At 41.6% G+C, this 24,464-nt stretch overlaps 1 protein-coding gene across 1 annotated transcript in view; it reads left to right on the top strand.

Annotated features, from left to right (window-relative positions):
- The first annotated feature begins 23,248 nt into the window (after window positions 1-23,248).
- LOC125303318 (solute carrier family 23 member 1-like) overlaps window positions 23,249-24,464 on the top strand; it is a 38,942-nt gene continuing 37,726 nt past the window's right edge. The window contains exons 1-2 of the mRNA XM_048257007.1: window positions 23,249-23,294; window positions 23,639-23,748. Of these exons, the coding sequence (XP_048112964.1) occupies window positions 23,701-23,748 (48 nt within the window). The 5' untranslated portion in view covers window positions 23,249-23,294; window positions 23,639-23,700. The remainder of the gene's footprint in view (window positions 23,295-23,638; window positions 23,749-24,464) is intronic.

The raw sequence follows: 24,464 nt of genomic DNA, 5'->3' as shown, positions 1-24,464 counted from the left end.
TTCACTTTAGACGTAGATAGCCTTTACACCAATATCAACACCCCCACCGGATTACAAGCAGTTCAAAACACTTTTCAAAAATACCCAGACCCTCACAGACCCACCATCCTCCTGCAACTTTTAGAAATCTGTCTCACTCACAATGATTTTAACTTTGACAATAAACTTTACCTACAAGTACATGGGACTGCCATGGGTCAACGCTTTGCACCTTCCTACGCCAACATCTACATGAGTGAGTGGGAGCAGGCCGCCCTGGCCAAGTGCCCCCTTCAACCTACTTTTTATTTTCGGTATCTGGATGACATCATTGGAGCTTGGCCACACCCCCTACAGGATTTCAACACTTTTTTAGACACCTTAAACTCACATCACCCATCCATCTCACTTAAGGCCACTATTGACCCTCACCAGATTAATTTTCTAGACACTACCATCTTTTTCACCCCTATTTCACCTACACATAAAACTTTTAGCTCCAAAGTTTATTTTAAACCCACGGACACTCACTCACTTTTGCACAAGCACAGTAATCACCCCAAACACACGTTTAGATCCATAGTTAAATCACAAATAATCCACTTTCATCGCATCTGCTCCTTTCCCACAGACCTTCACCATGCCATACAACAACTCTTTCAAGCCCTCCGTAAGAGGCACTATTCTAAACGCTTCCTCCGGCCACATTAAGCACTTGACTTTGGCCGCCTTGCTCCCACTCACTCATACACCCCAAACACTTGCCCACCACCCACTCCCACACCAGACCTTCCTCTTAACCCCAACCCGGACCCCAACCCAGACCCAGATCCTAATCCTAACCCTTTTCCTAACCTTAGCCCTGACTCTAACCCCTACCCCTTTCCTAACCTTAACCCCAACCCTTTTCCTAACCCTAACCCCAACCCTCTTCCTAACCCCAACCCTGACCCACCCCATCTCCTGCCCCTTATTGGCACCTACTCACACGGCATACAACACCTTCACCACACACTGAAACAACACTATACTAATTTCCAAACAACACACCCCACCTTCCAACACCACACACTCATCTCCACATATAGACGCAATAAAAACCTCAAAGACCTCCTCATACGCACCACCTTCACCCGTCACTTACAACCACCACCCCCTAAAGAAAACTTACACTTCACCCCTCACCTATTCATCACCAATATTCATAGTCACTGTTCTGCACCCACCAATCCACTAAACTTAGACACTCCCAATTTAGTATATGTTATCACCTGCACTCACTGTCACATGTTGTACATCGGGAAACTGACATACACTTCGCATAATTCCTCAAACAACATCTGCATAACATACATAAAAATACACTCAACACTTATCTCGTCACACACTTCCAGACGCACAACATCACACATTTGAGGGTCTGTGGCCTTGAAGGGAACCCAGGCTGGACAATTTTACAGAGGAAAAGAGCAGAGAGATTATGGATTTTAAAACTTCAAACACTACACCCACAAGGTCTTAATGAAAAATTAAATTAAAGTTTTAAACCACTCTGTGTCTTTTTTACAGCTCCTCTCTTTTATTTCCTTTTAACTTTTATTTTATTCTGTTTTATTTATTTTATTTGACTTTTAGATGGGATTAGTGGGGCGGGGACAACTGGCCAGTGCATAATGGTCCAAACAACCACTCACCAAAGCAAATTTTAATTCTAATTTCCTAACCCCGAGCGGGGCACATAGGACCCGGGGAACATAGGGATGACCCTGTCCTGCTGCCGCTTCAAAGTCATTTTCAGTTGCTTGACTCATTTTCCTGGATTTACATTAAATGCTTATCAAACATTGCCTGACGAGCCAGACCCACATTCAAATGTAGGGTCTGGGCACTCACCGTTCGCAGTACTCAGTCCGAGGGGCTGGATAATCGGTTGTCTTTCAAATTCCCTCTGCACGCAATAGGACAGCGCTGAGTCCCATATATTTTTCCACCAGCGGAGCTAGTTGGCTAGTTCAAACTTTTGCCAACTTAAAACAAGCTTAACTCGTGTCACACTGTTGGCTAACAGCAACATCCATCTTCTTTGTTTTCAAGTAGCAGGGAATTCAAGCCAAACCGTTCCAACTCTGCCATCAATCATTATGTTAAGCCCGCCTAACGACTCTATACACGATTTGATTGGGCTGATTTGATTGGGCACGATTTGATTGGGCTGAAGTTTAATTTTTCGAGCTCACAAGCCAACGGAGAGTTGCTAGACTAGCCCTGGAAGCAAATGTAATTCCTGCCGCTAGGGTGCGTCTAGATTTCTAGGCTATATCATGCAGCTAATCACTTAGTAAACAGGTCGCTGGCAGCCAAATATCGCAAATAATGAGAAAAACTTTACTGCCTGTTCTTAATTATGACGACTAAAATAAAAATGATATTTTCTAACCAGCACAAAGCATATTAGACTTACTTAAATGATTTAATGCTTGAAAGTTTCTACAGAGCTTACATTTCACTTACCAACTACAGCGCCATCTTGGCCCCCCCATGAACAACTCTTACTTGAAGAAATCACGGTCACCATGACTACACAAACATAGGCCTAGGCCCAAATACACAAAAAAGATGCTCACTTACATTATAGCTGCATTTCATGGCCTTTCCTCTGTGCAAACTCATCTTAAATCCTTAAGATCCAGATGGCGCGCACAGGCATTCTCAATTGACAGTATGGCAAGTCCAGAGAGACGACTCTGTCCCATTGAGCTCCTGAGATAGCTTTTTATCTGTTTCAGTTTTGGGAGAAAAAACTAGCTCTGCAGAGGCCACTCTCACTGGGATGGTCATAAAAAGCATGCAAACCTCCCCGAAATTCGCAGTTATGCAGCTGTTGTCGATGATCAACATCTTCGTCAGCTGTTGCACTGTTTTCATTTGTGAGATATGGTCTTTCAAGCATGCACAGAATGACAGTTCCATTGAGAAATCAGTAGTAATGTAATCTGTAAATCTCCACCTGGTTTGCTTGCAAAAACAGTTCATCAACTGTCTCAGTGCAAAGGGTTTCAGGCTGTAGATCTTTGAAAATGACAACTGTTAATTGTAAACCGATGAATGACTCTTTAATCGTCACATCAATGGCAACACCGAGAGCATCTTGCTCAACTATGACATAACTGACGATCTGGCTCATGTCATCCACTTTAGTCACATCTCGACGCTATTGTAAAGCAATTTACAAAAGATTCACTGAAAAAAAATGCTGATGTGGTACATGAAAATGTAGCTTAAAATGTGGAGAATGCAATGCAATCAAACATTTTGGACGATGTGGAGAGACAAACCGGCAGCAGATTAAATGCTCGAGAGAGAAAAAGATGCTGTTTTAAAAGGAAGCTGCAGCAAGCAGGTGATATTTAGACATTTAGGCCTACTTCACAAAATCCAAGACTAAGAACAGAGATGTAACTAGACACATTGAGGCCAAAAATATTGAGAAGGGAACGTTGAAGACGAAGGAGTGAATAGTGGCAAGAGGCAAGCCGAAGGCTGCTGACAAGGGCCCGACGCTATTGTAAAGCAATTTACAAAAGATTCACTGAACAAAAATGCTGATGTGGTACATGAAAATGTAGCTAAAAATGTGGAGAATGCAATGCAATCAAGCATTTTGGATGATATATTGGCACAAGCTGGCAGAATAGGCAACAGGCCGATGTGCGTTTTATTTGGAGACTGTTTTGCGAGACAGAGACGGAGTTTGCTGCTGATATTCTGGGGATAGGCTACAACATAGCCAATGTAGGACTTTAGCCTTTTAATTAGGGCTGTCAATCGATTAAAAAAAGAATCTAATTAATTACATACTCTATGATTAATTAATCTAAATTAATCGCATATATCATTTTTGCTGTGAAAGTATTTTAAATATTTAAATTCAAATGAATCATTGAATAATCAGCATTAGTGACATTAAAGTTCAAAAACTCTTATTATTCTTTTCACTGTTCAAATAATCGTCATAATAATCTATGATATGACCTAATATGCTAAGGAAATAAATTCAAAAGTGCTTCGGGAAGAAGTTTTTTTTCACATACAAGGCATTTCAGGCCACAGATATAAACCTAGGGGACACAATGAAAACAGTGGCGATTGCTGCTCTTTGGAACAGGGGAAGCTCTGATAAAAATGTTATTATTAAGGTGCTATATTGTTCTTTGAGGGGCAAAAAGTATCCCAAACAGTAGGCTATAGAGTTGGCATGGCAGACATAGCATAATGTAGCCTACACTGTTATATAGCGCGCTACCTAATTTAGCCTAAATACACACAACTGGAACAAAAGCTACTAACGTTAACGCATCCCTGCCTTGAACTTGAACCACTTCCTGTCAGATCGCAACATATGCTGTCAATCAAAAAGAGTCCAGCCTCTATGACGGTTCCTCCAATCATCATACAGAAGCTCGGCGTCCGGGCCATCCCACTGTCCCAATAGAGTGGCGAAGTCCCGCCCCTTCTGTTTGCCTCCATGGGACCTATCTTTCAAAAAAAAATTGAATGGCAGTCTATGGCGAAAAAGAAATGATTTTCTGGTCCCGGTTGACTTGTGCCTTGAATTACCCATATGATGTTTGTCAATTTTAAAGACAATTTTTCATGTAAAGACATTTGCAGTTTGTTTCGTAACTACTGAATTACAACATTGTGAAAGATCGTAATTCCAACGACTACAAACCCATCAGTCGCGCTAGTGACGTTAGCTCATTCACAGCCACACTAGATTGTACAAGCATACCAGCAACAGGTCTTAATTGGGCTTTCCTTGCCGAAGAAAATACCATGAGTCAGAGGATTAAACACATCAGGTAAGTTGTATTCGTCCATAGACTGTACATTACATACTGTTAAGTGACAGCAAGATGCAACCGTTAACTAGCATAACAGCTCTTATCGTTTCATTACGTTGGTGATGTACATCGTTCGAGACGAGAGATGTAGTCCACTGAGTGGATTCGCACAAAACCAACATAACTTTTGAAGTCTATCGAACAACAGTACTTTCTTGACATGAAAAATTATCTTTTAAATTCACACACATCATATGTGAAATTCGTGGCACAATTCAAACTGGACCAAAAAATAATTGTTATCTCTCCATTAACTCCCGTTCATAATTTTTTGAAAGATAGGTCCCATGGACCGGAAGTAGAAGGGGCGGGACTTCGCCACTCTATAGGCTTGTTTGACTTGAGGCAGATCTGACTTGGTCTGGCTTTCTACGTAAACGTGATCTTCAGAGGCTAGCCGGGAGGAGCTACAACAGAGGGCAGCTCATCCCGGACAGACAGGCTACAGTCTGCCTGACGTGACTCAGACATGGGAGATATCGCGGAATTTTGTTTGCAATAAACACAGCAGAACTTTCATTCTTACTCATTAAAATGAGCATGATGACTGACAAAATAAATTCTTATGATGTAGTTTAAATAAACCACTGTTGTCATACAGTTAACAGGCCTGCATTGTAGTACATCAATTCAATATCAAGTGTTTCCCCTATACATGGATTTCTATGGAACGTCACGAAAACATGCGTGCGCAACCAAGAGGCAGAAAGTACCATAGAACAGCATAGAGCAATGCAAAAGCAAAAAGAATAAAATTAGTTTTGTGCTGAAAACTGCACCAATTGAAATCAATGATGGTTAGAGAATGTTAAATATGTTCAATATCCCTAACGGAATGCATGTCTTAAGCCTAAAAATGACAAAAATACGATGTTATATTAATAATCCAAATGAACGTCAAACTTTGAAATATAGTCTAAAATGAGATGTTATTATCATTGAGACAACAGGGGTATACAAAAAAATCCGATTGTAGCTTACAACAGCCGACTATTTAGGTTAAGTTTATAACTGTTGGACGGCCACCAAGCGTCTTCTGCCTCACGGCTGCGCGCGCATCTAGTTTTGTTGGTAAACGGCAAACCTGTGTATATGTGTGTCTATCTATTTGGCCAACAGCAGAATATAACAGAATATCCAAACGTTTTCAGTAGGCTAGCCTACCATTGTTGCAGAAATCACATATAAGAAGGTATCCCTTCGATTTCTGTTCATTTTCGCATATTCCAACATAAGGAAGCAGCATGAGACTCCCATAAAAATCGTCATGAGGACCTTCTTCCCAAATGGCCCTATCACGTCTTTGAACTGACGTCATGAGGGCGTGTTTCAGCTCGTGGAAGGCAACTGCAAGATCTGTCTGCAGGCTAAGACTCCCGCAATATTTTAAGGTCATGTGACATGGTGTCACGGTGGTAAGTCCCTCCCCAGCTGACAGAAGTCGGACAGAATTTCTAACCAGCAAGCATTACGTCCATCCCAGTATGCATTGTGTTCAACCCAGCATGTATCACATCAAGTCAGATCTGCACAGATCTGCCTCAAGTCGAACACGCCTATTCACTCCCAGAGACGCCGGGCTTCCCTGGAAATTACGATTTTGTGGCGCTTGTCCAATAAATGTGTAGCTTTTCTGCACTGAAATCAGCCCACTCTGTAGTGCCATTGAAAGTCCAGTGAAGCCGAGCGTCTATGGGTTTTTTGCATGTTTTTTGTTTTATGGATCACGTCATCACAGCAATGTATTACGGGTGCGAAATCACGATAAATGACCGGCAAAACCTTATTGCTGAACAAACTAGCCATGAAGATGAACATGTTTTCAGCATGTTCTAGTTGGAATAGTAGGCTAGAAGCTAATATAATAGTGTTATTTGATGCGATTTTCCGTGATATTTTAGAGGTGGCTGAGCTTCCCCTGTAGTCTTAGAGCAATCGCCTCTGAATGAAAATAAATTAACATTCCCCTCAATGTCAACACTTATTTCTTTGCATTGATGTGCGACTATAGAGTTGATGAACTCCGTTGATATGCAAATTCCTTGCTGCAGACATTGCAGAGGACTTTATTTTCAACACTTTATTTTTTATGAACACCATCAGGCCGTTTTTAAAAAGTAAATGTTCCAATCAATGATCCAGGCAGCACGTTTTCTTCACTCTCCTTCATTTTACAGTCTAATTTTTACTGATTAGAACTAGGGATGCACAATATATCGGCGGCCGATATATTATTAGCCGATAAGTGAAAAAATGAAAATATTATTATCGGTCCGATAACCGGATCTGTGTTTGCATATTTAAATATTTAATACGTTTCATACACATGTTTCAGCACTGCATTTCGGTCGTTGCTTTTACCTTACCATTACCTTACGCATGCCAGTTATGTATCCACCAGCTGCCTGCCTGCAGCCTACTTCCAAAACTCCAAAGCTGCTTGCTGTCAGATTTGGTTCCAAGGGCACAAGTTCAGTGTATCAACAACACTCAATAACAGTTTATGTGATGTGTTAATCAATTAAATTCGCAACAATTTCACAACAGCTAGTTCTGGAGTAGGCCATTCAACTAGCCCGCTTGCTTACGACGAGACTCAGGCTGCGCAGTCGGCACCCGCTTCCTTATTTGGGTTTTGGGTTGCCAGGTTTTAGCCTATGACAAAATGGTTGAAATTGAAACTAAGTGATTGTGTATGTGTAGGGTGTATTTCATACACAATCTGGCAACCTGAATGGATCAATGATTTTAAAATGAAGTTTGATGGCCATGCAATTTACGGGAGTTTTCCGGGAGAAATAACAAAACGGGAGGGTGCTGGGAGATGACCTTGAAGAAACCAGGGGAAAACGGGAGTGTTGGTGTAACGTGCAGCGAGACGGCATAGGAAAGGAATTACATTCTTGCGTGTTCGCAGGTTCGCTTCCCAAACGAAGTATTAAGGCTACATTGTTTAACACCTTGATAATGGTATTTTTAGTTATAATCTTTGATGAAAGACATATGTCTACTGCTGATAAAGGGTCATGCACATTTGGTAGGCTGTTCAGTGACAGCTTTGCCAGTGGGCTATATTATATCTGATGCAAGCCCAAGGATAATTATTGTGTAGCCTAGGGCTAGGCAGCTAATAATTAAAACTGCTTTATGTGTCGACGATTGTTCATGAATGTCAAATCAACTGTGTGCTACGTACACAGATTAAATACTAGGCATAAATTGAATTGAAAGCCATTGTATTTCAGATAATTTTATTTCAAACACTTTGGGACTTATGGGAGACAATAGGCTATTATGTTGATACTAATTTATTTTATGACCACATACACCTAGACAATAATTTGGAGTGAACTCTTTTAATATAAGAACGTATAGTACAGCGGCTAAGCACCGGAATCGTTCAGTTTTTGCAGAAAGCATGAAACTTGGCACAGTTATACTACTACCCCTAGTGATCAAAAATTGAAATGGACCCCAACACATAGCACCCCCTAGTGGCCGCCATCTTGAATTCAAATATGGCCACCATTCTTAAAAGAATTGTTGATACAACTTCAAAATTAAGCAAGATAAAAATGTCTTTTAAGTTCTAACACTTAACTTTTAGGGTCAAGGAAGCTATTGACATGATTTACAAACAAACCTGCCAAATGTGAAAATATAGACCATCTCTATTGTTATTCATGATAGAAATATCATTCAAAAACCATTTCAAAGTTTGAAAAGTCATTTTATCACAACCTCAATAAGGCATCAAGTATAAATAATCTGGTAAGATTCCAATATTGCCACCGTGTAAGAAAATAAGCCAGAAATTCTATATTTTCATCACATCTCTTTCTGAGCAAATTGCTGAAAAAATTATACACTTTAAAAAATAAAACACATCAGATCACAATGGGGAAAACATCATGCTGGACATCTACATTACATTACATTTGGCTGACGCATTTTTAACCAAATCGACTTACAACCTGGTAAACAGTTTAAAGCTTTTAAAACAATTCTCTCAACAACTGTAGAACAATTTAAAACAATTCAAAAAGGTAGAGAACAATAGGAAAAAGTGCATCAGTGAGTGCTGTTTTTATACAGTCAAGTGTCAGTTTTAGTCAGGTGGTAAGTGCTAGAATTAGCTAGTTGTAAGTTGTGCTACGAGAGGAGATATTCTCTGAAGAGTTGGGTCTTCAGGAGTTTTTTTTGAAGATGGAGAGAGATGCCCTTGCTCTAGTAGGAACTGGTAAAAGTTTGGATTGACCTTAGCGTGGCGCGTCATTTGTCTGAGGATCGCAACAGATGGGAGGTATGCCTGTCTGAGGGCATTTGAATAGGTGGGAGCAGAACTGGAGACTACTTTGTAGGAGGGCTGTAACGATACCCCAACCTCACGATTCGGTTTGTATCACGATTTTAGACTCACGGTTCGATACAAACCTCGATTTTTTTTATAGCCTATAGCCTAGGCCTACTATTTTTATTACAACTCTACCTCTTTAATTCAGTTGTCTGGTTGAAGCCTGGAAATATTATAAACAAAGTAGCATAGTTGGCTAGCTTATCATAGTCTACTTATTGGACTGTTCAGTTTCCCCATGTGTGTTTAAGTTTCAAGGTAGCCTAATACTTGTTTCTCCTTGGGACAGGCCTTTTGGGAAACGTTGGTATTGAGATGATCAGTCAACTTCACTGCAAACGTTTTAAACAAATATGTGCAGCAATGTAATGATGCTAAGCGGATTTAATAGTAATGTAACGTTTTGAGGTTTCAGGACACAAAGCTTCGTTCAATGCAAGCTTTATTTGAGAACGAGGGCAGGGAAACAGAACACAATACACACGGAGCAGGTCAAGTACACACACACGCTACACATACAGGGGTGGACGCAGCCCCCCACACAAAGAGGATCACACACGAGGGAGAACTAAAAGGGAAACATGTTACAATAAAGACGCTAACTTTAGACTTATAACTTAGGAGAAATACAGACATAAACCCCAAATGTTCGCTCCCGTATCCCAGCATGCCCTGCGTGGGAGAACGCTACGCAATGTCTTGTGCGCCGATGTTACAGTAATTTAACTAGTCGTCTTCTATGGGTCCTTGCTTTCACAACTGTGAATGTTTTATTTGGATTGTATTGGCCGAGTCACATGTGTTCATTGAGCAGGAGAGGGAGGAGTGAGTGGGAGGGAGCGCGAGAGAGAGCGGGGTAAGGAGATGGGGTTTACTTCTATACTTCTGTTTACTTATATTCTAAAGTTGAACACATAGCCTAGTCTACAATGAAAGCAACGAGAGGTATGAAATTATTTATTTATTTATTTTTGAGCAACGTCAAGTAAAGCGGGAGATGTGTGTTGCTTATGCGGCCGTGTAAGCTGCAAAGCACTGTGTGAAACACTGGAAAGGGTGTGTCGCGGATATCCAGTATCGTGGATATGAGTGTCGCGATTTCGGTTTCGAATCGCATATCGTTACAGCCCTACTTTGTAGGCAAGCGTTAGAGACTTGAATTTGATGTGGGCGGCCATAGTAAACGTGCCCTTTTGGGTTGGTTGTAGACCAGACGCGCCGGCGTGTTCTGGATCATCTGAAGGGGTTTCACTGTGACTTGCCTGTGCCAGGAGTTGGGTAGCATCTTGAGTCAAGTCCTGATTTTCCATATGTTGTAGAGTGTGAAACGGCATGACCGGGCGACCGAGGCAACATGATCAAAGAAGGTTAGTTGGTTGTCAAGAACGACTCCTAAATTTCTTGCAGCCCTGGTAGGTGCAACAGACAGAGAGTCAATTTTGATGTTGATGTCATGATGTATAGTAGGTTTAGCTGGGAGGACCAGCAGTTCGGTTTTTGAGAGGTTTAGCTGGAGGTGGTGTGTCTTCATCCATGTAGATATGTCTGAGAGGCAATCCGAGATCCCGTGCCGAGACCAAGGGGTCATCAAGTGGAAAGAACATATAGAGCTGTGTGGCGTCTGCATAGCAGTGGTATGAGAAGCTGTGCGAACGGATAATCTGTCCCAAAGAAGTGGTGTGGATAGCAAAGAGAAGGGGGCCCAGTACTGAGCCCTGGGGGACCCCTGTGGTGAGATGGTGAGGTGCGGACAGCTGTCAAGCCATGATATGTTAAACAAGCGTCCTGTGAGGTAAGATTTAAACTGATATGGACTGGGTAATATGTTAGGAACGAAAGGATGTCACTTCGATATTTGGGAATGAAAATTACCAATCCACAGAGGACTGAATTCAAAGACCCCTAAGTGAAAAAATGATCCGGAAAGCTAGTCCATTTTGCTTGAATTTTATGGCAGCAACTCATGATGGTACTCAGTAGTTCGTATGGCCCCGACATGCTTGATGGCATCGGTGCATGCTCCTAATGAAACGGCGGGTGGCGTCCTGGGGGGATCTGCTCCCAGATGTGGACACAGCCATCACTGCGTTCCTTCACAGTCTGTGGTGCAACCTTGCGGTGTTGGATGGACCAAAACATAATGTCCCAGAGGTGTTCAATCGGATTTCAATCAATGCCTTTATCCTCCAGGAACTGCCTGCACACTCTCGCTACATGTGTCCATCATTGTTGTGCACCAGGAGAAACCCAGGGCCCACTGCACAAATACAGGATCAGACAATGAGTCTGAAGTTTTCATCCTGATGCCTAAGAGCAGTGAGGGTGCCGTTGTCTTGCCTTCTTCCAATGATATCCCTGCCCAGACTATCACTGGCCCACCACCAAACCAGTCATGCTGAATGATGTTGCAGGCAGCATTGCATTCTCCAAGACATCTTCAGACGTCACATGTGCTCAGGGTGAACCTGGTCTCATTTGTGAAAAGCACAGGGTGTCAGTGGCGAACCTGCCAATTTTGTATTCTATGGCAAATGCTAATTGAAGTGCACGGTGCTGGGCAGTGAGCATACTGTAGGTCCTTCCAGAGGCCATCAGGCCCTCAGGCCACCTTCATAAAGTCTGTTTCTGACAGTGTGGTCAGAGACATTCACACCAGTGGCCTGGAAGAGGTCATTTTGTAGGGCTTTGGCAGGGCTCCTACTGTTTGTTGTTGCACAAAGGAGCAGATACTGGTCCTGCTGTTGGGTTAGGGACCCTCTACCATCCTGCCCAGCTCTCCTAGAGCAACTGTCTCCTGGAATCTCCTCCATGCTCTTGAGACTGCTCTGGGAGACACAGCAATCCTTCTGGCAATGGAACGTATTGGTGTGCCATACTGGAGGAGTTGGACTACCTGTGCAACCTTTGTAGGCTCCAGGTACTGGCTTATGCTCCCAGTAGTGACACTGACCCTAGCCAAATGTGAAACTAGTGAAAAATCAGTCAAGAAGGATAAAGATGGAATATGTATCATTTGCCACCACCTCTAAAATCATTCCTGTTTTTACAGTCCTATCTCCCTTCTTCCTTTCTTGTCAATGTTTATGGAGAAAGTGGTCTTTAAGCAAGTCTTGGACTTACTACATCATAACAACCTGCTAGACCCTATGCAGTCTGTTTTCAAGTCATTCTACTGAAACTGCTTTTCTGTCTGTGACCGAAGCATTGAGAGTAGCTAAGTCCTCATCTAAGTTGCTAAGTCATTAGTATTCATTAATTCTTTGATGCTATTAACCATGGCATTCTCCTTTCTACTATCTGAACTGGGATAGTAGCATATGTTTCTTTAAGAGACTTGACAGACGCTAGCATCCATGGGTTTTAGCCTCCTTGCTAGCATGCCAGCCTCTAGGGGGCAAATTAGAAGGATTGAGCCCAGGCAAGTGCAGGGTTTAGTCACACAGTTAAAACTTCACACATAGCCTAAATGCACCACAGTTTTTGACTCTGTGTCAGAATTTATGGTTACTTCCTTAAAATCCAACATGTCTGCCATTTTAATTATGCATGATTGTCACATTATGTATTTCATAATGCTGAAAGATGGCTATAGACATGTCATATTATGTGTTAAAAGCTGCAGAGCATTATAAATGTAGAAAAAAGGGCATATTTTGGTCAAAAGTCAAAAAGTCAAAATAGGGGGCGCTATGTGTTGGGGTCCATTTCAATTTTTGATCACTAGGGGTAGTACTATAACTGTACCAAGTTTCGTGCTTTCCGCAAAAACTGAACAATTCAGGAAAAAATCTGGCCTTAGCCGTTGGCTATAGATAGTTTTAAATATATGGCAAAGTTGTTTTTGAGTTTATACTATTTATTCATTCACTCGTTTTGTTCAAGTATAGACTGTAGGCTATAGTCTATGTGTTCAAGAGTGAAGCCAATCAAACTCACAATTGATTTCAAACCATTAGCATTGTTGTTTTAAATGTATGCTTTCATTATTCTCCAATTTCTGTAGGCAATCTATTTCTTTCTCTCGATGTTAAATTTCATGACTTTCGATGAAAATCCTGTAGATGGCGCTTGCCTATCGAACAGAAATCGTCTAGTATTGTCTTAATTTTACGACATATATCGTCTTTTCGTCAATCTACTGTTTTGGTCTACTTTTCTACCTCGTGCACGAGCAGAGATGAAGCTGAACTAAACCTCGCTTGAATAAACGAGGCCAAGATGCCCCAAGTGAAAGTTTACGCTAGTTCAAGCCAGGCTATTTCTGTTAAGCGCCGCCTTCATTAGCGAGGTTGATGGAATACCCCCCAGGAACCTCCTGGTCTAATGTCAGTCGCGCAAATTCAGATGCTATTTTAAGGGTGCATGCATGGCCACAGGCCTGCAGGAATTAATGCTATGCACACCGATCTACAGACACCCCCGTGCACAGACGGAAACATTCAAAGCCTTGATAATATTTGTCTTTTTCCTGGTTTTGTTCGTGCATTGGTCACCTGAAAATTTAGTAGCTTAACATCTACATGCAATATCTTTACATCAACGCCTAATTACGACCTACCCTGGAGTTTTCGCGAGAGCACAATGGAATTGTCTCTGCGAGACACTCTGTCAAAGAGCAATGATGCTTGTTACTTTTACCCCACATTCCCGGGGAACCAGCTAAACTGATGAAGACAGCACTGCAACGTTGGAGGACGGTACACATTGGTCGTAGTGTTATCCGATTGAGTCGAAATCCGAAATCATTCAGAGTAAACATGGTCTAGTGTCATCCAATTGCGTGCAGTGAGATTTTTAAATGCATGCTTGTTGCCACCGCTCGAGTTGGGCCATTACATTGTTCTTTGCCAGACTCTTAATTTTTCTAGATTATCAGGGTCTGAATTTTCTAGGCTAATTACGACCTATTAATTTGGACAACGTTATATACAGCCCTATAAAGACTAACGTTTCGATGCCCATGCGTCTTCTTCAGAGACTCCAATGTGTCAATTAGGGCCGTGGCACCCGGAATTCAAATGGACGCCACGGGCAAACCATTTGAGATATTGACCTGAAACTTCAGATTCCCTCGTAAGGCATATTTTCACAGCTTTTCAGCAAAATCTGAGAGGTACCTAGCCTAGAAATCTAGACGCACCCTAGCGACGGCAAATTAATTTGCTCAGCCTGTACGTCTAGTAGCAAACCATTTCTATTGGCTGACGCCATGGACGTCATCCAATCACAGCGCTCTATTTTGTTAGAGAGTCTTAAGGCGGGCTTAACAGGATGACGACAGTCCTGCGATGGTGAACAACAAGGAAGGTGGCTATGGTGAACGAAGAGCGGTTGTTTGAATCGGCGTTGGTGTCAACTTTGGAGGAGTTGGACTTTTCTTTGAAAGTTGAGCAACACAATGCACTTAAGTCATTCCTTTCGAAGAAGGATGTATTTGCCGTTTTGCCGATCGGATACGGATATGGTCGTAGCGCTGGCCTATTGCATGCCTAGGCAGTTTGAAAGACAATTCTCTGCCTGCCCCTTGGATTAAGCGAGGTGAATTGGTCGATTCCAGACTATACATTTCAATGATATAGGATGGCCCGCCAGGCTAAGAGGTATCATGTACATGATACTCTGATATTGTCTGTTTTCACATGTAATGACCCCTAGGCTGAAGTGCCAGTAGAGAAATCATACAAAATACCTGACAGTCAGAAAAAATTCATCACAATCTTTAAGGGACTGGTTCTTTCTCAGTATCTGATTCCTTCGCTTCTCGTCAGAAATCTCATCGGAGATTTGTCCCTCAAATCGGAGATTTGTCTCCCTTGCTGTATATCTGGTGGCACAACCCCAAACACAACACGTTTTCGTTATTGTTTCAACTTTGATCACCAACATTTTTTAACTATGTAAAATCAGTGGAAGCCGCTTGCGTTCTGCCACCCGGAAGTATCTTGGAGCCTATTGTTTACATTCTGAAATGCCGTCGAAGAATTTTTTTGTTGTGACGTCATGGTAAATTCTCAGGGACAGCAGAACTTCTAAACGGTGCTTAGCAATGACACCGTGAGCATACGTCAAATAAATTACAATGACATTTAAACAATTCATAAAATGGTATTGTACACTTGTACACCAAGCATGCAAGCAAGCACAGCAAAAGGTAGCCTAAACGTGAATTTGCCAAAATCCATTTCCTAGCTTGCATACATTAAATTCTTCACTCAAAACGTAACTACTACATAATTCCCATATCTGCAATGATCTTACTTTGTTCATAGACACACAACTGTATATTGCCGTAGAACTAGTAGCCTAGACCAGTGGTTCTCAACCTTTTTTCAGTGATGTACCCCCTGTGAAATATTTTTTCAGCCAAGTACCCCCTAACCAGCGCAAAGCATTTTTAGTTGAGAAAAAAAGACTTAAAACAGAGCAATAAAACATATTCTTCAAGATACAGCCGGAATTTTGCCAGCTCTAGTTTGGCCTTCTTTGCCACTTGTCTCTCCGTGAGCCATTAAGAATTACCGCACGCTTTAACTACCTAATCCATCATTTGAGTTTTGACAGTGATTGACAGGTGATGGCGGGTGGCATGTGACAGGTTGGGTCGAACCATCCTGGTATGGGGACTCTGGGTTTTTAGGATAATGAAATTGAATAGCCTACTGAATTATAAAATTCATTTTATGAACTTATATTTTCCTGAAATATTTATTATGTCAAATATTTATTACATAATTGTTTTTAAAGTATTTTTGCAAGGATATATGTATATTTTAAAATCTCACGTACCCCCTGGAGTGCCTTCACGTACCCCCATTTGAGAACCACTGGCCTAGACTAAGGTAGGCTAATGAGCTGCTAACCTGCTAAAGGTGAGCTAGCATAGTTTGACAGCTACATTAAGTTAACATTTGACAACTTTTCATTAAGTTTCATTCAGTTATTGAAAACTTTATCGGCTACATACACAGCCAGACATGTTACTTACTTTCATTGGTGGCCACCGGTGGTGTACTTCTTCCGAATGCTGTAGCTAGTCAACCGTGAGCTGAACTAATGATGTGTATCATGTGAGGTCGCAGATGTGGATGTGTGGATATCCCCGCCCGTCCTGCAGGCTGCAGCCAGAATACTTTAACTTGCCTCGTGTGCACTTATCAAACAATATATAACGGTATAACGTTATTGTCGGGCACACACAAGGTTGTCCTTGGGATGTTTTTGGGATGACCCAATGTGGACGACACTGAGGGACTTAACAGGGACGTCCCCAAAATGTCAGACACTGGACATCACACAAGGACCAAAAGGAGAACTTCCGGACGTCAATAACGTTCTGGTAATCAATTGGGGACGTTGTGAATGTCCGCTTAAAGTCCGTGGGGCCGTCCAGTGTTTGTCGGGTCTCTATCTCTTACTTTGTCCTGCCCCACAATCACTCCCATTTAGTGTAGGGTCATATAGGAGTTTTTTTTTTTTTCTTTTTCTTCAGTAATTTTGTGTCAACGATTCCTGAGACACTGAAAGACCCGGCTGCACAAAATTTGGTGGGCATATAGCCCTCCGCCGGACTGGACCCCCCCGAAAGGAGGGTAGGGCAGATACAGTTTTCAGTGAATATCTCAAGAACCGTCCCAGATAGCAAACATACACTGGGACGGAACTGGGCCACACCTACCACAACGTCCGGCACGGATCTGCATAATGGACCTGATCCGGCGTCCAAACGCACATCGGTCCAAAATTGGTCTGGATTCGTTTGACGGATCTGGTACCAATAAGGGCTAAGACTGGCCCAGTTCCGTATGGTAGTCTGTGTTACTGACGTGTTCCAGATCAGTTTATCATATGCAATACGGGTCCGCTTTATTGTGTGTGGTAACGGACCCGCTTTATCAGACATCAGCCGGCTTTATTTGACATGTGAAATGTGTTTGGTAATTAGGGCTAATTATCCCGAAAAATCTGTTTGCTACACATTTGCTAACAGGTTCGTTATAGGTTCACTCAGGCTAAAGTTTGTAATGTTTTCCCAACAGCTCAACTGATAAACATAAGCTAGGCTACAAACACAAGGGGTAAAAAACTTTACACATAAGTGTCTTATTATTTTTTTATTCAACAACCTGGCTGTAGAAGTGCAATCCCAGACAAAGTTTAAGTCGTGTTAATTCCACTGTTCCCATCGATATTCAGGCTGTCCTCCTCAGTCATCTCCATAGTCAATCTGAAACAACACAAAAATAAACATTAGCCATTTATTCCTTTTTGCAAATAGGCTAAGTCACAATTACACTCGTTTTTTATCATCAGTGATCCTGTTTGCGTTATCACTGTTTTTCCAAAATAGTTATTGTGATGGCTGTTTTGCTTAAGTTAAGCTAGTTGTTGTTGCTGGAAAATAATAGTAAAGTTATCAATCGCCGGTTGCTTGTTGTTGTCTCTGAATAAACCAACAGAGATAAAAAAGCAGATAGCCTACTACCTTGAAAAGTTGGGCTGTCCTAGTCCAACCCCAGGCTGGCAAATCATGTCAAAAGATTGATAGTGAGCAAACCAAAGATCCTTGATTAACATTACTGCTTGGACTTCTGCATGCGGGCAAGAATATGGGGTTGTTTCATAGCACTGTTAGATCTGACACAAAACAACAATTGACTACTTTTACCACTGCTAGGTAATAATAAAAATAATGAAACGAACATATGATCAATATTGAGCCAACTATATCTTCTTTTCCAGCCTTACTGTAGAAATGAAGTGGCCATGGGAACATAGTGCACCCCCATGGTTTCTAAATTTGTGCCATTCCAAAATACCCTTTTTTTTTTCTTTAGCAGCCAGTTGACAATGAAGTAGGGAAAGGACAGTCAATTTAGCAGAATCAGCACCTTAATTAATATCATTACCACCTGGGTCTGCTGTGAAGATACCGTATGTCCGCTACAGGCGGATCTAAAGGCTTTTTTGCGGATCCAGCCCAAAGGAAATTGCTATCTGGGGTAGGGCTTAGGGCCTAAGACCACATTTGTTTTGTACGTTGGGGCATCTCAACCCATCCCATAACCACTAATTTACGATATACTGTAGCGCCACATAGTTAAAAATGAAAAAATAAATAAAATAAGCACACACACAGGGGCAGGTGAATTTTCCAGGTAATATTGCGGGTTGTGGGTGGGTTGGGACAAATTCGCTAGATAGCAACGTTCTGGGTTAAAATTCATGTGCGTGTGCGGTAGGCTATAGCGAGATTTCCCATCTCCTTCTCCCTCTGTCTCAAATGCACATGCATAGATTGTATACAAAAATACCGCATTGGAGGGGACAAAGCCTATCCATAGGCCTATAATAGAATTAAACAGTTGTTTGTAATTATCCAGATGGTAGTCTAAAGTAGCTTCTATTTCATAAAAAATCTGATGTAAGTCAAGGGATAACATTTAGGTCCTAACCACAATTATCTGGTAACGTGTAACGTCCCCAAAAACCCCAAGAAGTTGCTTGAGTTATTTCCATGCATGTTGCCACACTCTACTGATGTTTACACTAGCCTGTAGGCTAATTAAAGGAAAATTCCGGTATTTAGCACTTTGGGCCCTATCATGACAGTCAAAAGCGCATCGTCACTCGTCAAAAGCTTATTCAAATTTAGTAGGATGTCCAGTCCACATTGGGAGGGTTTTCGTCAAGCGCATGGCGCAACAAGGTGTTCCTAGGTTTTTTTTAATAACAGATAACAGTTAGAGCCAGCCATAAAGCAGAAAGTGAGAAGGCAGAATCCAAGGTGGCTACCTACCAGGAAATCAGCTGTTTCCCCTTCAAATCAGACACTCAGCTGGGCACCAGCGAGTTCTTTAGTTTAGAAGATCACGTCGACAAAACGTAATGCAAGCACTCCACCGGTACAAACCACCGAGCGGCACCAATTACTGCCAGCAACAGGTAGAAGTGCTACAAAGCCATACATAACAAGAATAAGTGATCACAATACTACTAATAAAACCAAGCGAGTAGGAGATAGTGTAGAAAGAGTAGACATACCGACAAGCAGGTAGACGGGACGTAGTAGGAAGTAACGAGGAACTGACGAGGAATGAGGAACCGGGGCGTTTCCACAACAAACATGGTGTTCAATTTTATACTGCGGCTATGCAAGCCCATTGGCTGTGCGTGCCTCGGTCGTTACGCAGGGCTCTGTCCATGCATTCCACCACATAATGTTTCCCATTGTAATCGTGCAATTTGTAATGTTTTGCATGGACGTGCGCTGGTGTGCGTTCATGAATGATAGAAGGATGGTGCGTGCACCTGCCAATATGACTGTTGACAGTGTGCTCTTAAAATAACATAAACAACTCGCAATAGACTTCTGACCAGGTGTACAATAGCGATTTTTGCGACAATGCGTCAGGCCACTCCCTAGGTTGTTAATTGCCACACCCCTGGGCACATTGTTTAAAAAATGAACGTGCAAAATACCAAATTAAACTTGGCGCCGGGTGGAAAACGAGTTTTACGCCATGCGCCAATGTGCAAAATACAGCCCTTTGAGTCCCTTTTCTGGTTTGTTTTGGATGAACGGTGGACACCGAAATTTTGACGATTGGTCCTGTCTCGACTTTTTTGACTCGTTTTGAATCGCCTTTGACTACTTCAGAGTGGCTGCAACAGGCATGCACAAAAATGTCCTAAAACAACCCTTAATGTTCGTTTTCAAAACTGTGCAACTCACCGAATGGTTAGTGGTATTCGTTGATGTTTCAAAACAAGTAGCATAGCGAAATACTGTTTCTGTCGTGTTTTATTTGGCATTTTGTAAAATCCCATTGATTTCTGTTGGAAGACTCATTGCACGCTGATATTACTGGGCGCCAATCTTCTATGCTTCAGTCTCAAATGTTGAGCGAAGTTTATAATGAGGTTGTGAGGTGTCTGAAAAAATAGTTCCACAATAGCAAATAAGACGGCTGGAAATCATACATTGCTACCGATATATTTGATTTTAATAATCAACTTAACACCACTAACCACTCGTGAGTTGCACAGTTTTGAAAACAAACGCTAAGGGTTGTTTTAGGACATGTTTGTGCATGCCTGCTTGCAGCCACTCTGAAGCAGTAAAGGCGATTCAAAACGAGTCAGAAAAGTCGAGACAGGACCAATCGGGCCAAAAAATCGGTGTCCACCACTCTAGTTCATCCAAAACAAACCAGAAAAGGGACTCAAAGTGCTAAATACCGGAATTTTCCTTTAAGTTTAGTTTAATTGGTCTATAGCATGGCCTAACATTGTGCCTAATATTGTCTTCTTATAAATTTGCGAGAGTTGCGGTCGGTAGCCTACGGCTTAGGACAAGTTACACCATTGAAACATATCTGACTGTCAGCAAGAAAAGTAATATCGGCATGCTGCATTGTGCAAGTTTACAGCACAGAACCTGAGGTAAGAAATGTGTTTGAGTGTGGGCACATGCCTGTATGTGTGTGTGAGGGAGAGAGAGAGAGAGAGCGAGAATGAAGGGTTGCATAAGCTACTTTGTTTTTAAGTCCAGCCGTCTCCCCTTGTAATAGACAGTTTAAGATAGCATAGACTGTTTTAGCCAAGGCTATTGACTGCATTTATTTATTTGTTAGCCTACATGAATGTCTTGTGAAGGAAAGTTACATTATAATGGCTTCATGATATTGATGCAACCACGTTAAGCCTATTGTTAAAATTAGGAATTTGCGAGTCATGTTCGGGTCGAGGTTGAAAATGTGTGTGACTAATGTCAGTGTTTCCCCTACAGTGTATTTAACAGCGGCGCAGCGCCGCCGCTGGATTTTCAGCGCCGCTGCAACATAATATCAAGAGATTCACTTAACACACTGTAAAAGCACAACGGCCAACGTCATCTCGAAATTGTTTTCTGAAAGTCTTGAGTAAGTTATGCATCAAATCCGCACTTACCCTCTCATTATTCAGGACATATATGCATGATGTGTCCAGTGATTACAAGCCCAAAGACAAGTCTGCAGCCCATATGGCTAGCCTACGTTCTGAACACGGTTACATTGTTTAGTTATCCGACTGATGGGGTCTTGCTCCGCCACAGTGTAGCCTATGGTGTCATCGCTCACTTGTAGGTTACACAATAAATAGCCTACTTATAGGCCTGGTGACAATAAAATGATATTAGTTATATTTCATCACGAAGCTGTTTGTATGCCGAATTCGCTTGTAGCCTATGCCATATGTTAAGCTTGAGCAATTCCTCTGATCCAAAGCCTGCTTTGACACATTGACACTAATGTGAAACATGCATCCTCCTCTCCTAGCCTACATCAAATAAAAGAAACCAATTCATGATTACCGAAATGAATTTAACATGGGGGAAAAAAGTTTGTTACATTTAGCCTACTGTTGTGATGCGTTCTTTCTGCTGATTGATTTACGTCCGGTAATCGCCAACTCTGAGAACTCTGTTCTGGTTGACAATTTTATCCAGAGAGCTGATTTCCCAAAGATGAGCCTCCATCAACATTCAACGACAAATTATTAAAACGTAAGTAATGCAATAGAGTAAACCAATGTGCTACAAGGTGTATGGTCTTAACGTTAATTGTAGCCTAGACTTGTAACGTTAGCGTAGGGCTACATGTAATGTTTGCATGGGAAAGCTAGGGCGAACACAGTCTAGGCCTGTTTAAACTTTCTGATAGTTAAAGGAAATATGAGCATATGTTGGCATATAATGATAGCCTAAATTCTGTCCACTTAGCTATAATAGGCTATCACAAACAGACCTTTTCTACGCTTATGCATTAGACATAGGAGCCTACATTCTCTTATCAGAAAGACGTGTTCTCATAACTTCAGCTGCTCTTTGACGGTGAGATCGAACGGTCGCACTTCAATCAAGTAGCCTAGGTCCTTTTCGAAAGTTAATTGTGAGTGAGTTGTATGGTAACTGTGGGAGTGATGTAGAAGAAAAGTGAGTATTTACTTTTTATACGTGGGTTTGTTGTTTTGGGACTGAGAAATAGACTACAAGGAGAGCATCTACGTGCATGCGTGTCAGTATTAATGGCCCCCCTTCAATTCAATTACCAAAGAGCCTTAGAGATGTTCTTTGAAAAGGCCAGAAAAATTAAGTGCTCGCAGATTGGGTGTGGCCTTTGCCATTAAGACAAATTTAAATAAATTGTAAATAATCTTTTTCTGGGTTGTGCCATTTCATTTTTCTTCTATCATTTTTAACCAATAATGTAAAAGAAAGCTGAAAATGTCCACAAAAGAAACACGAAGGTATGATATGATATATAAAAAAAAAAAAAAAAAAATGCCCAACAACCTCCCCCCAAGTAATAGCACCGCTGCTGGAAAAATTTCTAGGGGAAACACTGAATGTGTATGTGTGGTGTTGAAAGCTGGGAAATATACACTTATTCCCAGGAAGATACGTGTTCTGTCTTATCCGACTCTTCAATGATTAGCCACAGATACTGTTGACTATGAAGTATTCATCAACAATTAGTAATATGTACTTCCAAAGAATTATCTCTATCAAAGGCTTATCTGTTAATCATATAGGATTCAACCCAACACATTTAACAGTTACTTAGTTCAGATGAAGTTTAAATTTCCTCGTTCAGTGACTCTCTGACAGTTTGTCTAGTTTTCCACTCAGAGGCTTGGTGCAATTTACTGAAAAGCTCAGGGCCTGCTCTAGTTTGATGAGTCCTCAAATATATGCGGTTAAATGTTAAAGATTACCACTTAAGATAACAATTTATTGCAATGCCAGGAATAATCATACACTACAATCAACCAGTGTTTAAGACACAATCAACCATAAAGTTACCCTGGAAATCTCAGACCTTCTTTTCCCAGACTACAGAAAAACATTACACTTATTTTACAATTCTACAACTGAACAAAACTACAACAGATACATTATTATTTGTCATATTCATTTCAGTTTTCAGTAGTTGAGTTCAGGAGGAGTTCCTGGTTGGAGAGAGGGGAGACTATGGGGGTCACTTAGCAGGGAGCCGGGAAACACAGCCAAATGGCAGGTAAGGCAATAGCAATAGCAGACAAATACACAGAGGTATTAGAGGAAGTAAACTGACTACAAAGGGCATTCTGCAATTAGAATTCCTCTTCTGCCTCAGGAATGCAAAAAAGGCTAGCCTTTCCTGTACAGTGTTTGCAATGATGTGGATAGGTTAGGATAAAGGTAATATTTAACCACTGTCCCTGGCATCAAGACCTGCCGTCTGTCCCTGCTGCCCGATCTCTTTCTCTTTCTCGCTACCTTCCTCCCTCCCTCCCTTTCTCTTGCAGGATCTATCTCTCCCTTTTCCTGTCTCATTCACACTCTCTCTCTCTCTCTCTCTCTATTGCTCTAACTCATAAGGGTCTAGGAGTATCAGAGTTCACTCGTGATTAAGAGTTTGTCCAGCACTCTATGTAGACCTAATGGCTCCTGACAAGGAAAGCAATGGACTGGACAACATTGCCTTTGAAGTAAGTAGGAAAAACATTCATTATGACATGCATGACAAGCCCTATGGGGATCCTCTAGACATTCGACTGTTAAGGAACCAAAGTGCACATTAAATTGGATGGTAAAGGTGATTTATATGTGAGTCTGTAAACTGAACACTGCTTGGCTGGTGAGCTCTGTTAAAAGCACTTAGCTTTACTTGTTGTCAGAGGAACGTGAGTGTTGTGGAGAGCTTTTGTGCAGTATGAAAAGGTTGTTTGTGAAAGCAGCTGTAAAATTTGTGTATTTCAAACCATTTCACTAAGAAGCTAACATAAGGGAGACTTAGTAAAAAATGATGCCCTTTAACCATGTGACACTTTAGAAAATCAAAAATCCTTCTGGTAATTTTTGTGAGGCTTGGTCTGAAGCTTATCTACAGTATGTTAAGCTTTGTGTAGATCTGACAAAATTTGACCTGTGAAAAAAACGGTTCTGGTCAGACATTTTAGAGTTGGAATAGTGTTGATACTGTATCTCAAAAGCTCTACTAGGAGCTCTGTTGGCGAAACACCACCACACAAGTGCTCCTTCCTGCTAAACCCCACAGGATGGATAGGCCTATTCCGTTTAGCAGGACATCATTTTACAACTCTGGTGCTAGCAACTGGATGATTAAAACATCCTCTGTGACATCCAGGACAGGGACATCCTAACTGAAAGCCAGACAAAGACATTGGCACACATACCTTCACAG

This window comes from Alosa alosa, chromosome 11 (genome assembly GCF_017589495.1).
Source record: "Alosa alosa isolate M-15738 ecotype Scorff River chromosome 11, AALO_Geno_1.1, whole genome shotgun sequence".
Lineage (NCBI taxonomy): Eukaryota > Metazoa > Chordata > Actinopteri > Clupeiformes > Clupeidae > Alosa > Alosa alosa.
Note: the sequence above shows the minus strand (reverse complement) of the source record. Positions and strands in the feature narration are given on the sequence as shown.